Raw genomic sequence first — 17,744 nt, forward strand, 5'->3', positions numbered from 1 at the left:
GATGTGGTGGTGGGTGGTGTGGACAGGTGTCTATTTTTTATTTTCATCTTTTATAGAGCTTTATTATGGTAACTGCTTCCCTTTTCTTTTTGCTGAAAAATTAATTTATGCTTTCCTCCATTTCTTCACGGGTTAGGAATCCTACTCCGTGCTTTTTTCTGTCAGGTTGGCCTCTGTAGCAGTGGACATGCCTGTTGTTTAATGCTGTACATGCCTCTCCAAATCATCTATTATGCCTAATATGTGTGATATTCCATTTATTTCATTACAGTTTCTCACAGTACAGTTAGGTTAGATTCACTTCATAGGGTTCTAGTGTTAAACTTTGCCAGGTTCAATTTTCATGGGCAGCCTGTCTAGACCCAGAAATTCTTGGTACCCTTCTGCTGTGTAACAGATTTGACCACCTCCTTGGAAATGTGCTTTGCAGCCACAGCAAGACTGAGGGCCAAGGGTCGTTTGGTCTAGTCGTGATTGAGGGACTGGCCAACTACACAATGATAGTCTAATCGTGTTGTGGTGGGGGAGTGCTCTTCGTCTTGTCCAGGGAGCCTTTCATGTGTGGTTGCACCCTAACTAGCATAGCCTGTTGCTCTTCACAGTTGTTTGCCACAATTAGGACAAACCCCAGGATTGGATTTTAAGGATCAACACTCTGTCACAGAGACTGTGCTGCCTATCAATGCAGGATTGTTACATGTCATTGCTTGAACAAAATTTAGCAATATAATTTATTTATTTACAGTACCCCTAATGACCCTCATGCAAGGGTATTAAGCTTTTAAGCACCAACTGCGAGCTGTACTCATCATGGGAGATTGCACCAATGTTGTCAATGACAAATCACTCATACGGCCTGATGTTGCATTGCTCTGACTGCCAAAGACGAGTTACGGTCAGCAATTGCTTTGGTTGCAGTTTTCAACTTTAGAGGGTGCTAGTCATCCATGAAACACGTTTTGCACCTTTAGCATAGCATATGGCTTGACAACAGTCATTGTCACCAAAAATCGCCAAAAAGCTTGGCAAAAATTTTCCAGTTTTGGTACATTTTGCGGGAATTAATTCGGCAGTTACAGATTTAAGGGTTAATGCAGGTCTTAAAGATATTTTTTTTATTTATGATAGGATTCTTCTCTCTGAGTTTTTTTATGTAGATCCCAAATATGCAATTAAGAGTTTGAATAACACATTTGGAATTTGAGTTATAAGCAGTTTTGTGACTTTAATTGGGCTCTCGTTACAGGCTACTAGCCAGGAAATGTTTATAAATCATTTGAAATATTTACTGAAGTGAATCACCCAAGATGCACTTTGTGCACAGATGTTGTTTCTACACTTGCCTCAATGAAAATACATTGGTAAAAAAAAATCTATGACTAGAATGTGCAAAATGGGTTGGCTGGTAATTTAAGAAAGCAACTAATTAAATTTAATTCATATATTAAAATACACTAAAAATAGCATCGCCGCACAGTTCTACTCTTCCTGAACAAATTGATTCCAAGCTAATTTCAGTTGCCTGAGGCAAACCAGAGAAAAAGCCCATAAAGCAGAGACTATTTCCAAAAACATGATTGGAGATAAAGAGGCTTGCAGCTTTGGCTGCATTGATGTGATGCCATCTTGAGAAGTGTCCAACAAAAGGATGCGAAATGAGCTTTCAAATAACATCAAAATGGCAGCGATCGGAAAGCGGTTTCCGAATTGCGACTGCGTGAAGTGCCACGTTATTTCCAAGCTCGCGCTTTGTTTTTCAGGCGTGCAACTCTCTAAGTATCCGTTTTTTTCATACTTTGGGATCATTTTGAGCGTGGATATTTTGCGGAGGTATAGTTTGAAGTATATTTAGTATGAAAAACTGTTTTCCTAAGAATTGACTTGTTTGCGATTTTTTGGCGGTCTCAAGACTGGCATCCCCCCCCTTAGTTTGCTGTCATTTCCCATCAAAAAACACATTGGAGTACCTCTGTAGTGTATTTTACATGGTAGTATTAGTTTTGTGCATACATTCATATAAAAAAAGTGTAAAAATGAGCGGCTTAAGGAACTGGAGTGAAATAAATCAGTGCATATTAAAGGGACACTGAAGAGAAATTGAAGTTGGCTTGTATCGATAGAATACCAGCTCCTGATCACAAAAACGCCGCTCTTACTGAAAACAAAGCTAAGGTAGAAAATAGCAAGAACCAAAATACAGGTATCGCCGCCACAGGCCAAACTCACAAGTACAAGCGTGGTGACGTCGTAGGACAAGAGACGCCACCTTGGAGGAATTTTCCTTCCTAAATTTAATCGCGAATCTCTGAGGCTGACAAAGGAAGATTGCGCGGTTCAATATTGAAGTAAGTTTTGTTTTAAAACTGATAGTGCTGTTTTATCACACAAAGAAGGCAGACAAAAGACAACCTGAATGTTGGAAGCAAAGAAAACCGATGCTTGGCGGTGCCACAGGCGGCCAGGAGAGTTTCGATTTGTTAAGGCGCTTCGCGTCTATGAGCTTTGCGTGCCCCGCGGTTTTGTTTTTGACGCGCCTCGATTTACAAGCGCCGAACAGCAGAGGAACTCCAAGTGCCGCTTCAAGTGCTAGTTAACCTTTGAAAGAGCCTATTAAGGCTTGTCAGATGATCGCCACGGTCGATGAAAAACTGTGATGACACGATGGTCGGTAATCGTACAAGGCAGCACTTGTGTCTTCGCACACTCGCCCGGCGAAACATTCCCGGCTGTGCCAGTCAACTTCAAACTACTGAACGAAAATCGTTTATTAGGGACGGGAGACAAGGTACAAGGCAGTTCAGAAAAATTGCTGGTGGCCTAGCTCTGTTAGGCCAGGATATACGTAGCGAAAGCGCGGAGATTTCTGCATCGGAAGAGTGCATTCACTAGATGCGCCTTCATTGATAATTGCAGCTTGAGCCGTCGTGGCGGAGTGGTAGCATCTCCGCCTCAAACGCCAAAGGCCCTGGTTCGATTCCTAACCTCGGCACAGGATTTTTTTTTTATTCAGTGAGTGGGCGGGGGGTTTCAGTGGCTCCCATAGATGCCGCCACCGAATACGTTGGTTAGCGGTTAAGCGCAGGCTCTGTTAAGGCGCGTTTATGCTCCGGCGTAACACGCGCGTGCGCACTGCTCGGCGACGTCACGTCGGCCAAAGCGAGACCCTCTATACTCCAACTGCGCTTGACCGCTGACGCGTTTGGCTGCTTCGGCGCACTCTGACCGCATTGGCGGGGAGACTTGGAGCATGTCTCTATTTCGCGCCGAGTGCGCCAGCCGCCGTCGGCCCGGCCAGACTGATATGGCACCGCGGCGAGGTGCGCGTTGTGACGTAATTCAATAGCTTCGGCAGTTGGGCGGAGCTGTTCTTTTTGAGCTCTCAGCTAATTTAATCCATTCACAGTACATGTCTGAAGGTACATGCAAGTGGGCGAGAGAGCCCGATCTAGTGGACCCGTTGGATCTAGCGGAATCCGTTGAAGCGTCGTGCGCTGGCTTTAGTTTTAAGCCACCAACTTTAAACACGACCGCCCTTGAGCACACATCCGTTTTTTGTGGCAAAAAAATAAATAACGTGGCCCTTGCAACCGTGGGAGACCTCGACGTCGCCTACTGTCCCGTGCAACCGCGCCGTTCAAGGAATCACAATCCGTTGGCCCCAAAGCCCCGGCCAGCCTCTGATGGGTGCAAGGTGCCGACCTTGTCCTGGCTCCCCGCGACTCCCCGCACTGGGGTTATGATATTTAGTTTGCAACGGCTGCTCACTGAGGAAGGGGGAAACGACCCACCGGCGCCTAACCTAACCATGCTCCCTCAAAGCATCGCACACTCTGTGGGGCTGAGGTCGCTGAAATGCAGGCCGGAGATTTTGCGAGAACTACGTCGTCGGGTTCGGGAACGGGGTCTATCGCAACGCTGGCAAGACGCCGGTGCAAACGTAAACAGAGCGACTGTAGCGACCCCCGATAGATACCTTCAACGTGCGGCGGTGGTAGCTTTCATTTCGACAGCTGCTAGACGGCACAGCTAGCCGCCAGAAATCACGGAGTCTCCGTTTACGTCACGTTGCACGTCACTCCGTCCTGTGACGTCATAAGAGTTCTCGAGTTTGAATCGGAGGGGCGGGAAAAACTTTTTCAACTTCGAATCCAAATTTCTTTGAAACAAATGCATATTTCGCTGCCGGACAAGCGCCAACAAAGCCACGAAAGGCCGAACTATCAGATTTTGCTAACAAAAAAAATTTGATAGGGTTCTCCTCAGTGTCCCTTTAATTAAGCACATATGTTCTTGGCATGAAATGCTCCTTGACCTCTCTGCGGTTCAGAGTTACAGTGTGCAATCCGATTGAGGTCAGCAGAAAGCAAAGAAAGTCAGTAAATGAAACTACTAGAACCTCAGAGCAGGCAGTCGGATCGAACTGAATCCAAATAAAAAAATTTTCAGTAACCTAAGTAACACGAAAGCAAACCTACTGGCCTACAGGATTTGAACCTGTGCTGTCATTTTGCTTTAGTGAAGCAGATTCTTGTATGGACAAACCATCGAGCCCCAAGCGATGATAATTTGCCTGTGAGATACCTAAAGCACAGTGTATTCTTTAAGGGCAAGCACACTTATCCGAACCAATGAAATGTATGGAGATATGGATAAAGCTGGCCACTAATTGCTGCTTGTGGAATACAAAGTGCCTGAAGAGGAAAACTTGATATTTGAGTGATGAAGCTGCTGAAAAGTGCTGGATGGGTATCTTGAGTGAGAACATTGCAAAACAATGCTCTCATCTGCCTACATCTGGTGCGAAATTAATGAATCTGTGCATTCAGATGACAGTTTAATTTGACCTTTATGCTTGTAGATGTGTCTCACTTTCCAAGGGTTTTTTTGCAAAGACTTTTATTATAGACATTATGATGCATGTCTTGATGCATGAATTCGTTTTTTTGTTTACTATAAATTTTGTTTTCTATTTTGCTTGTTCAGAAGTACTTCAGAACAAGAAATATGTTGTTTTTTTTTTAGTAATCCCCTGCCTTTGAAATTTTAGTGCCTTGCTACGTAATGCTTAATTTAATTGGCTGAAGTTAGCAACCTTCAGGCATGGTTAACTGTGCTCTGTGGCTGGTTACTGCTTGAACTTCATATTTGAGGAGTGAGTTCTGCATGCTTGCCAACCCAGACTTGTATGTCCCTGTACTCATGGCACCTTTTTTTATTCTGCAGTTGACACTTTTGCTGATAAAAATGTCTGTTCACTGTGATGATGTCACCGGGTCACAATGTTGCTGTATTATATAGTAAAAACTGATAACTTTGTATATTGCTTATATCTTTATAAAAAGGAAATAGATCACTGCACATATTGAAAAAAAAAAATGCTGATTCATTCTTAACATTATGTATATTTATACTGGAAAGAATGATGCTTTGGTACTAATTTTTGTTCTCCGGACCCATTATAGGTTGTATGAATGACTTTTTCTGGCTGCCAAAACATAGGGTCTGTTGTAGGTTACAATGGTTCAGCAGTTATAATAATTACAACAGGCAACATCAATACTTATGAACTACTATTGGCAATGAAAGCATTAGTGTGCATTCAAGACATGGCTGTGCAATTTAAAAAGACTGGGTATTCAGTTGTAGTTAGCAAGATTGTGTGCAGTTGCTACGTACTGAGTGCCATGTTTTGTTGCTTGGTTTTGCAGGAGCTGCTTGTGTATTTGTCTATGTTCATTCGAACAGAGCCAGAGCTCTTTCAGGAGATGTTGAGACTGCGCGTGGGGCTCATCATTCAGGTCATGGTGTCCGAACTTGGTCGCTCACTTCAATGTTCTGGTGGGTACATTGGACAAAGCAGAGTTCAGTTAGGGAGTTGTTTTGTGAGTCACATCATTGAGTTAATGGACTTGCATTTTTCAGCCGATGAAGCATCCGAATACCTTCTGAACATGCGTCCGTATGAAATGAAAATGCTTTTGCGACAAATTCTGAGTGGGAAGGAGTTTGTCATATGTAACAGTGAGTAGAGAACCAAGACAGCTTTATTCTCTGCTCTGTACAGTCTGTGTGGATTGGCCACAAAATAAAGCATTAATTTATGAGTGTAACATATTTATTTCTTGCATGTCTTTCAGGTAGTGACGGTGTTGTTTCAGTGCAAGGCAGCAAAATGAACAAGGTAGGCTGTTTTTTATGAGTGATTATTTATGTTTTGGCAAATTAGTAGCATGAAAAACATTGCTCTGGAACGCTTATGATAAATAAGCAGATCAACTAAAAATGCACTCAAATTTTGCTCTGCACTCCCGTTCAGCTCTTTTGTTTAGTTCACTATGCAGAATTCGTGCTTTTTCTTCTTATTCAGCTTTTAGCAACTAACCTGGTTGCTTCCTGGTGTTGGCTTTTGAAAGGGTAGCAAAAACGCTTAAAGCTCCAAGTTTACATTATAAAGGAGAGATGTTTTGTACAAATGATGGTTGCCATGCAGTTATATTTGTAAATTGGAGCCCGTGTTTTGTTTAATGGCCCACAATAGAAACCCAATGGCAAAGGCGCCCTTGTGTTGAACAATGGATGTTTTTTATTTTTGGTGGTTGAAGTATTGCTGAAGCCTTCCACTTTGATGTGCCCCCCCATAAATCGAGTTGCAGTTTTCTGATGTGCAAATTGTTTTCCTGAGTAAGTACTGTGAGTTACATCAGTGTACGTGAAATAACTCATTAAACTTGTGCACTGGTCATGTGCTTTGGTATGAGATTTTCATAAGCCCTAATAATGCTCCAAACCAGCCTTTGTCAAAGCCAATGTTTGTCTTTCTCCTTGGCATTGCTATTGTGGTGGAAGCTGCAGGGCACATACTGTATTTGGATGAATACAAGGCTAGTTTTTTTTTCTCTGATCGTCAGCTTTAGAACACATCTCAGGTTATTTTGGAGCCAAGGTATAAATAGAGCATGATTTTTTTTCCTGCTCTTCAAGAAAAGGTGACCTCTGCCACCAGGCTTGCGAGCTGCAAGGAAAAGGCATTTACAATAACTGTAGTCCGTAGATGCGAAAGTGTGCAGCACGCATGGGCAAAAGAGAGAGTGGCTATGAACATAGAAGTGACGTGGAGCAGACTGTTGATAAAGGGAAGGCAGTGAACAGCTGTGTGGAGTCTGACCCGAAAGACGCGAGTTCGATCCCGGCCGCGGCGGCGGAATTTCTATGGAGGCGAAATTCTAGAGGCCTGTGTGCTGTGCGATGTCAGTGCACGTTAAAGAACCCCAGGTGGTCGAAATTTCCGGAGCCCTTCACTACGGCGTCCCTCATAGCCTGAGTCGCCTTGGGATGTTAAACCCCCATAAACCAAACCAAGCTGTGTGGAGTAGGGAAGGGAAAAAATTGAACAGGCACAGGACTGGGCAGCACAAAGCATGAAGCAGCACCAGCAAAAAGTGGATGTGACACGACACGGTTGTGGCAATGGTCAGCACTGCATTGGAGGCGACGTGCATGAACGTATAACAGACTTTGCCTTGCTTAATTGTGTCACAGGCATTTCTGAAGTTGCCTTCAAATATCAATGACAGCCTGGAGGATGACGCAGTGTTCACACATAGCCCCTAGCTGTGGCTTCCCTGTAGTATATGTATCCAGATTAGACCCTGCATACATTATACTTAACTTTTCTTGTTCGTGTAAGACCTCGTTCGGGAGTGGAGATTTATGGGTCACTCTTGGAGGGGCAATTCGGGCCGGGGTGTCCCATTTGAAACACGTATTTCTTCGACTTTTTTCAGTAGGGTTCAGCATGGTTGCCCTGTGTAAAATTTCTCGCTTTTGTTTGGAAGGAGGTGGCTGAAATGAAATAGCTCCCGAGCTCCTTGTGCTTCATCATGTGATTGTTTTAAACCTTCTAACCATGACACACGAGCTATATTTGTCATGGGAGATTGTACTCATGACAGGTCACCCCCGTCCGGCTCAGTGTTGCATTGGTCCCACTGTCAAAGACGAGTTATGGTCAGCAGTCGCGTTGGTTGCAATTTTCAACATTAGAGGGTGGTAGCTGTCCATGAAACACGTTTTGCACCTTTAACCCGTGTTTTAAGCCTAACAATAGCCATTTCTGCTGAAAATCTCCAGACAGTTTGGCTATTTTGGTACGTTTTTTCGGGGATTCATTTGGCGGTTAAAGGGTTAACTTAAATACGCATTCTGTCATGCATGTATTGACTAAATATACATCATAATACATTGCATGTTTTTGTAGGCTACGTGGCCGATAGCAGAGAGTATGTAACACTCATTAAGGAAAAACTGTTGGACCTAAGGCTTCCAAACTTTTTGTGTGCATTCATGGGGACACCCAGGCATGAGAAATGATGTTTCATTAAGAATGGCACCGCTGCGGTGGCTGAGTGGTTATGGCGCTCGGCTGCTGGCCCGAAAGACGCGGGTTCAATCCCGGCCGCAGTGGTTGAATTTCGATGGAGGCGAAATTCTAGAGGCCCGTGTGCTGTAAGATGTCAGTGCATGTTAAAGAACCCCAGGTGGTCAAAATTTCCAGAGCCCTTCACTACTGTGTCTCTCATAGCCTGAGTCGCTTTGGGGCGTTAAACCCCTATAAACTAAACCAAACCATTAAAGGGACACTGAGGAGAACTCTATCATTTTTTTTTTTGTTAGCAAAATCTGATAGTTCGGCATTTCATGGCTTTGTTGCCGCTTGTCTGGGCGCGAAAGATGCATTTATTTCAAAGAAATTTGGATTCGAAGATGAAAAAGTTTTTCCCGCCGCCCTGATTCAAACTCAGGAACTCTTATGACGCCACGGCAACTCTTATGACGTCTCAGAACGGAGTGACGCGATACGTGACGTAAACGCAGACTCCGTGATTTCTGACGGCTAGCGGTGCGGTGCGCAACCTTCCTTTGCCAGCCTCAGAGATTCGTGGCTTCCATGAAGTAAGGAAAATTCCTCCAAGGTGGCGCCTCTTGTCCTAGGAAGTCATCACGCTTGTACTTGCGAGATTGGCCTGTGGCGGCGACACCTGTATTTTGGTTCTTGCTATTTTCTACATTGCAAGAGCTTTGTTTTCAGTAAGAGTGGCGTTCTTGTGATCAGGAGCTGCTATTCTATCGATACAAGCCAACTTCAATTTCTCCTCAGTGTCCCTTTAAGAATGGCGGGCCAAACTTCTGCACATGTCTGATGAGGATATATATATATATATATTTGTTTTTCTAAAGCCTCACACTGCCTCCTTGCATTACAGTCATGATTCTGTAATGTTTACTGTATATGGTACAGTGCTCGCAGCACTCCCCCGATGGTATGACACATTACTGCAGTTTCTTTACTGACATCTCGTTCATGGATGTGCTGTCCTGTTATGCAGTAGAGGCAAGCTGTGGTTGCAGTTTATTTTCATGACACTATTAACCACATACTAATGACAATGTATAGTGGGGGCAGAAAACAACACAGGAAAAGGCTAAAAGTAGTGGTTTCAGGGATTTTTAATGATAACAAACATGTTTTGCATATTTTTAAAGATGATCCATGCCCCATGCACTCTATGATAGGCCTTTCTAGTGACTGGTAAATACTACAGTAGAACCCCACGGTAGTAAACTCGTATATAGTAAAGTGAAAGCGCAGTCCCATTTCGCCTTCCATAGAGGACTGGAATTTTTTTTTTGTTTATAGCAAAGATTTTTTTTTACAAGAAACGGCTGTAGTAAAGAGCGTCCAGCTGTGGCGACATTCCTCTTGCAGAACGATGACATCACTGTACACGCAAAGTCTTGGATAGCGAGGCCAACATTAGGAGGCAAATGGATACTGAAGACGTTAAAACGGCACTTTTTGAGATGGCTTCACCGTCAAGTTAGAGAGCGTGAGGAGAAGCCAACTTTTCGAAGGTCTTGGGGCGGTGATGCAAAGTGCGCGACACGGATGGGAAGAAAAAGTAAGGCTGACACTAAAGAAGGCAGCGCGGGTCAGAGAGAAAGTAAAGTTAGAGTACAGTGAGAATTAGGAAAAGCAAGAAAAAGGCGAATGTTCGCAGCATAGCAGCGCAGAGCATGGGGAGTGGCGGCAAGAAGCGAAGGCGAGGCGACACTGTGTGGGCGGATTTACCGCGCGTGAACTGTTGCCTCTTAATTGACACTGAGGCTGCGGAAGATGACACCGTGCTCACACAAAACTGCGATTTTTACATGGGATCAAACTTGCGTTATATTATTCACTGTATTCGTGTGAATGCGGTGCATCCACAAGACGTAAATGGAATCGAAAACATAACATAAAATATGACAACTGAAAATAAATAATTTTCACATAAAGGGTAGATAAGAGCAGGGTAGAAGATATTTTTGTTTCTTGTATAAACCAGCACTTTGTGTTTAGTCAGTAGCCATCTATTAAAACGAGCTTTTGGGCAAGTTGGTTGCTTAACTTAGGCATAACTGCAGCGCAAAAAAAACAGCCACACAGGGAAGGACACACTCAAGACACAAACACTGCACTCACAACTGATTTATTTCACCAATGCATGGGAAATATAAATGCTCCGTTGCGCATGCGCACAGAATACAGTAGGAAAGAAAGAACGAAAGACACGTGCCAAGCAAACTTTGAACAATTTATATTGTGCGATACGTCTTACATTTTAGCTGAGAAAAGGTCGTATTTTGATCTGTGCAAGAAGTATCGCTAATGAAATTATTACCCCTTTTCTTTATATGGTATCCTTCATGTGCAGTTTGATCTTTGCTTTTGCCTAGAATCCTTGCACTATCAAAATGAGGAAAACATTCATTGCAAGACCTCATATGCTCAACCAAGCTCACACCTTCGTTATTCCCAAAATCTCGTCCGTGCTTCCTTAACCGGTCGTTGACGCACCTGCCAGTTTGGACCAAATTAGGCTTTTCCGCACGACAGTGGAATCTCGTACACCACTCCTGATTGGTACTGCACATAGGGCTTGGCATGCCTTTTTTTGGCATCCAGATTTGGTGGTCTCCTTGCCGGAGATACAAGGGCATAGTTGGAGATACGAGGGCATAGTGTCTTTCATTCTTTCTTTCCTACTTTATTCTGTGCGCATGCGTGATGGAGCATTTATATTTCCCATGCATTGGTGAAATAAATCAATTGTGAGTGCAGTGTTTGTGTCTTGTGTTTGTGTTTGTGTCTGAGTGTTTTTCTTCCCTGTGCGGTTGTTTTTTTCCCGCTGCAATTATGTCTAAGTAGCTATCTTTGGAGCCATGTCATCGCCAACAACTAATATAGTAAAAACTTTTCCTGGTCCCAGCTACATTACTATACAGACAGTTGCAATGCTAAATGGGCACTGTAAAATTCTTCTCTCGGTTAAACTGCTCATTTATTCGTGCTGGAATTTGATGCAGAGATAGCATACGATAGTCTTGCTTTTTGAATACAAAGTTTGGATGATGCACCTTTCTGGTTTGATCACAATTAATTGTAAATCTGTGTTGTCTACAGCATGGCGACACCCCATAGCAAGCAGCTTTTGTGTAGTGCACATTTGGAATTGCAACAGTCTGTAGAGGGTTCTATTATAGTGTAAAGTAAAATCTCATAGGTGTAGCACCACGGGACCGCAAAAAACTACATGCAAAGCAGCAGTATGCCCTAACCAAATATAGGTTAAATACATCCATTAATCTCATAAAAGGTGATGCCTGAGGTGTTTCATGAAGTGGAGCCACACACAAAAACTTTTGTTCACGCAGGACAACAGAAATGTGGCCTTGCATCTACTAGTGCAGCCTCGAAGGCAGTTTAAACCGGGCCCCAACTCCTCCGTTGTGCCCGGTTTTTGGGCATTGAAAGGTCCTTCTCGTACATCACCACAGATTCCTTCCCACACTCGACATTCCGCTCAATGTCAAGCCTCTCCTTAATGATCAACATAGGAGGTTTGCCCCAATGCAACACGTGCCGAGTGGTGATGTCACTTGGGAAGCACTGGACAGGGGAAAAGCAATCTATGATAATGTCCAGAATGCAACTAGGCAGCAACACAGGGCCGAATCACAGCTTCACAGTGATGCCTTTCAGCTAGCAGTGTGGCAATGGTGGTCGCAACTCATAGAGGAAAATGAAACTTTGCTGCGGCTAGCCTAAACTGCAAAGAAACCGAGTCTCACGGCACCTGCAAACGAGGAGGAGGAGGAGGGCATGGTGGGAGTGTGCCCCCCTGGCAACGGGAGGAGAGAGTGCATCCTGCAAGATTACAAGGTTGCTAGGGTGTTTTCTTTCCGGGCATGTTAGCAGTTGCAAGCTTGCTCATGGTATGCTGTGCTGTGTCATTATCAATGTATCGCCACAATCTACACTTTAGGGAGCCCCGGTAAAGCTTCCTTAATGCGTGGTGCAGTTCATGGCTGCTTTGCGAGATACTCCTTCAGCCTTGTACACAATGATAGGTACGCACTAATTGAGTCGTCCACGATAAGCCACTGTACCTTAAGTGGGCACCAAATGCATGAGGTTTAATGAAAGCTGAGTTGGAGATTTCATGTGTCTATGTCCTAAGCGAAACTACTCCTTAAGTGGGTACGCGTTAACGAGGTTTTGCCATATAAGTATGAACCAGATACTAAGGGCAAATACTCCCCCTCTGTTTTATTTGTCTAATAATAGTAATAATAAATTCTTATATACCTAGGCCAAAGAAGCATTGGTGAGGGATGCCCTAGCGGGGCGCTGCATTACCCGTGTTCTCTGACATGCTTTAAATCTCGGTACAGAAGTTTTTGCTCTTTGCTGCATTGAAGTGTGTTTACCACAACTGTGGCCCAAGCCATGATTTTGTGCTCGCTATCAACACCATAGCCATCAAGTCACCACTGTGGGCAAAGTTACTATACACAAGGTCATGCATGCAATCCCGGCTGCAGTGACTAAATTTAAGTGATGGAGTTGAATTGTGAAATGGTTGTCTGCCAAGATTTGGTGCTCGCTAAAGAATCCTGGGTGATGGAAATTAATATGGACTTCTCCATTACAGCTAGTTGTCATAGCCACCTGCTACGCTGGCTGAGTGGCTTTGGTATTTAGCTGCTGATCCCAAGGTCAGGGGTTCAAACCCAACTGCGGCAGCCGTATTTTGATGGAGGCAAAAAACAAAAATGCCCCTGTGCTGCGTGATGTCAACGCATGGTAAAGAATTACGGGTGGTCTAAATTAATCCACAGCTTTCCACTACAGTGTCCGTCATAGCCGATGTATCACTTCAGGGTGTTAAATCCCACAATTTACAATTTAAATTCAATATTTTCATGTGTCATAAGCCTAAGTGCAGCCTTGGAATTTGCAGTTTATTGACTACAACGTTCCAATTCCTTCTAGGGGAGCTGCTTTCTTCCCTCTCTTTCCTTCTGCAGAGAACTGTTGTCTTGACAGGTTATGTGGGCTTTTGTAGGCTTTCTACATTGGCTTACGAAGTGAAAACTGGTTTTTCAGTATGCATATAACTAGAATAAGGACATTTATCGAAAAAGTTAATTTAACCAGCTTTCTTTTTGTACTCCATCATAATTCTAAAACCAGATCTGACATAATTTTAAAGTTTACCTCACCGGTGTCGCTTTAAAAGGACACTAAGGACAAGCGCATCAAATTATTGTTCTCGGTGAAAATTGATCCTCTGGCTCCTTTTGGGTATGTTAATGTTTGTCCGGCAGCAAAAGGCACATTTATGGCTGAGAAAATCGAATTTAAAAATTTTCTCGCCACTCGATTTAACCATGACGTCTACACAGAGTACTGGTTGCCACCATTTTGAAGTAAAAGGTGGTGTAGCATAGCCTTTGGGGTCTGCACTCAAAATTTGGTGTTCACACATGCATTTTACTTATGGGATTTGCCAGTGATGGCGATGCCTGCGTTTTATTTTTTGGTCTTTTCTAGCTTATAAAAGCTCCAGCTCCACTTTCAGCCGCTGCGGTGGCTTAGTGGTTACAGCGCTCTGCTGCTGACCCGAAAGACGCGGGTTCAATCCCGGCCGCTGCAGTGGAATTTCGATGGAGGTGAAATGCTAGAGGCCCATATACTGCGTGATGCCAGTGCACTTACAGAACCCCAGACGGTCAAAATTTCCGGAGCCCTTCACTATGGCGCCCCTCATAGGTTGAGACGCTTCGGGACATAAAACCTTACGAACCAAATAAATCCAAACCAAAGCTCTACTTTTGGTGAGAGTGGTCTTTGTCGTTATATGCCATAGTCTATCAGTACAGGCCTACTGATGAATGCGAAACCCTACTGATGCAAAACCTTAAACCTTACTGATGAATGCGAGATTGAACACGTTATTGACTCTTTAACGACCAATAGTGCTCCAGGTCCTGACGATGTTAGGCCACAGCCAATTGAGTTAGTAGCCTCCATTCTTGCCGTCCTGCTTGCACGCGTGTATAATTGCATCCTATGCAACGGAATATTTCAAGATGAGCTTAAAAATGCACAGGTAACAGTAATACATAAAGGTGGGCCAAAAGATGATCTCAATAACGGTACCATATCACTCAAGTATCTTTGCAAAAATATTAGAATGCCTTATACACAAAAGACTTGCTAAATATGTAAATGATTTTTACTTAATCTCCCCAATGCAGTTCGACTTTTGCAAGAACAAATCCACAGAAATAGCATTAATTCAAATTAAAGAAAAGATCATTGAAAATATCGAACAGAAGCTATATACAGTCTGTATTTTCCTTGATATCAGAAAGTGCTTTGATACTGTTAATCATGGTATAGTGCTAAGAAAGCTAAACGCATATGGTATTTGGGGACATGCCTATAATCTAATACAAAGTTATTGAAGTAATCAAAAGCAGTTCATTAAACTCGATGATTGTGTGTCTGTACTGAAACCCATCAACTAGGGAGTACCACAAGGTTCAGTTTTAGGTCCCCTTCTTTTTTTTGTTTTATGTTAATTATATTGAACATATCCCTTTCACCCAAGACATTCTCTTGTATGCTGACAATACAAATGCTTTTTTCTCTGGATCAAAATTGAAAGAACTAGAAGCTGCAGCAAATACTTGGCTGAATCAATTATCAAATTGGCTTATTAGTAGTGATTTGTAGCTAAATATACCGTAAACAAAATGTATAATCTTCAGAGCAAGAAACACACCCACTCACGGGGAGATTAAACTCAACTTCTGCAATGAAAATATTCAGCAAACAAAAACTATGAAATTCCTTGGTGTGTACTTTGAAGAGTACCTGAGCTGGAATAAACACGTGAATCATCTAAAGCTAAGGTTTTTGAATGTAGTTGGTGTAGAGTGGAAGGTGAAAAATTTAATTCCCCATAGGTATAGATTAAATATATATTTTATAATCATACAATCTCATTTAAGTTACTGTGTTTTGATATGAAGGAAAACAACGTGTTCTAACAGAAAAATTAACTATCATGCAAAAGAAAGCCATCAGAGCTATAGAAAGCCTAAATTACAATGAAAGCATGAGGTATTTCCTTGAAAAACAGGCTGTTCTATCCCGATTGGCTCTATTTATACAAACTTGCACTATATATATACACCCAAAGGAAACATAATACCAGCAGTTTTGGTAACGTATATCTCGTAAAGAACGAAAGCTTTTGCTTGAGAAAAATTAGTTACATTATACCACGTATTCGGACTAACTACAGACTGCAAAGTATAAAACATCTTATTCCTAACGCTGTGAATGAAAACACAGGTTTAGTGGAAATTATAAATTCTCCGTCTACTAAAACATTGAAAAGGGTTTTGCGTGAAAGTTTGTTTATGTAGCTGTATTTTGGTTTATTACCCGATGCTTTGTTTTTGTTCTGCGTGCACTGGTGTGTACAGTTTTTTTTTCTTCTATAGTGACTGTGTATCACTTCAATGGACTCTGATAATTTGATTCTTACCTTTAGTTCTGCTTCTTAATATTGAACGTGTCTTTTTCTTCTTATAATAACTGGTTTTCGTTCGAACGAATTTTATGCGTTTTCAGATATTGTTAAGGGTGTTGTGTAATGTATCCCAGTAATTAGTTTCATTCTCCTCTTTGAAGTGTTTTCTTTTTTGTTCTGCCATTTATTTCGGTTGCTTCCAATCATTTGATGTTCCAACCATCGTCAAAATTGTTGAGGGGCCAGGGGACCCTATAAGGCACTGGTTGGTGTCTTTTGTCCCCAGCCTTTAGTTTTTTCTGTAATGTAAAAACTAAAATGGTTTAGTAAACTGGAACTCAGATTCAACTTCAATTAGTCCTCAGTGTCCCTTTAAATATTCTGTGTCTTTGTAAAGCTGAGCATTGAAGTCACACATTCAAGGTACTGTGGTAGAAGGCTCATCTCAATGCTATCATTTGTTCCTACCTGGGACTTGGCATTGCCATCATGTGCATTTTAATTACTTTGTGAATTTTAAAGTTGATTAGTTTGTCCTCTATTTGCAGCATGCTTTGCAGCATACCATGAGAGACAGCATTGTCACAAGCACTAAAAAGCAGGATGAAGCTTTCGACCGCCAAGGCCAGTGGATACGCAGGCGAAGACTGGATGGTGCACTGAATAGAGTGCCTATGGGCTTTTACCCAAGAGCCTGGAAATTACTTGAAAGGGTAAGTCTACACCAAACAGCAGTTCCCTTCTGGTGTGTATTTCATTACATTTGTCCAATAGCATGTGCAACATGCATACCTTTTTTTTGTTCTATTAATTTTTTTATTTTTTTTTTGCAGTGTGTTGGCCTTTCCATAGAGGGCAAGGTGCTGTCTCAGCACTTGACACGAGAGGTTGGTGAAAGCTGAAGCTTTGATAATTCTTTTGCTTTGAATACTGTCCAATTTGCCACTATGTTTATGATGTCTAATTTCTGTTTCGAGCCTATGAAATCCTGAGAACGTGCACAGGGTGCATAGTTCGGCACAAGTTAAAGAAATGTCTTACTATTGTCCATAAGCTGCAAGCTTAGGCAAGCTTCAAAAGTGTTCAGGCCGCATGGTTTGCTTTTCAGCCGTGTAGTAAGTCACTTATGACACCTTTAAAACTCTAAATCTTCGTAGGGTGAGGAGAATCCTTGTCCTCCCCTTTCAAAACTGTTTGGCCTTTAGGCGTACTGTAAGTTCTCTAAAATACTAACTACTACTTAAAAACAAACAATATACCCACTGCTGTGGTTTAGTGGCTATGTCAGTGCGATGTCAGCAGTGCGATATCAGCACACGTTAAAGTACTCCGGGTGGTTGAAATAGTCCTGAGGCCTCCACTATGACATCTCTTGCAGCCCATGCGCAGCTTTGGGGGGGGGGGGTTAAACCTCGCCTACCACCAAAAAACCATGTGGCTTGAAGACTTATGACCGAGACTCTACACGGCTTAACTCTTTCCTTACCGTGGGTAAAATGACTGTTTTCCTAGGCTTCAGTAGTTTTTTTTTTTCTGCAAAAGCTACTGCATTTAAAATTTAATGCAATACACAAAAACAAAGCTAAATAAATTTGTTTTTTAGGGATATAAAATTGAATAATAAATTGCACATTGCAACAGAAAATTTTAATTGCCAAGAACAAGATTTTAGGTAAAAATTGAACAAAACTTGTAAAAACACGCTTATACCTAAAAATAAGAAAGTAATAAAAATTTTCTGAAATGTACGAAGTGTTTGGTATTCTATTGGCCACTATCTGTGAAAAAACCTAACTTCTATCTAGAACGGTATTC

General features: G+C 42.4%; 1 protein-coding gene across 2 annotated transcripts in view; it reads left to right on the forward strand.

Annotated features, from left to right (window-relative positions):
* LOC144115131 (putative phosphorylase b kinase regulatory subunit alpha) overlaps positions 1–17,744 on the forward strand; it is a gene marked incomplete at its 5' end in the record, with an annotated part of 60,588 nt that overhangs the window by 32,404 nt on the left and 10,440 nt on the right. For both annotated transcript variants that reach the window (XM_077649303.1, XM_077649304.1), the window contains 5 exon segments: positions 5,709–5,838; positions 5,923–6,021; positions 6,138–6,181; positions 16,478–16,642; positions 16,763–16,816. In XM_077649303.1, coding sequence (XP_077505429.1) covers positions 5,709–5,838; positions 5,923–6,021; positions 6,138–6,181; positions 16,478–16,642; positions 16,763–16,816 — 492 coding nt within the window.

Source organism: Amblyomma americanum, chromosome 1, assembly GCF_052857255.1.
Source record: "Amblyomma americanum isolate KBUSLIRL-KWMA chromosome 1, ASM5285725v1, whole genome shotgun sequence".
Taxonomy (NCBI): Eukaryota; Metazoa; Arthropoda; class Arachnida; order Ixodida; family Ixodidae; genus Amblyomma; species Amblyomma americanum.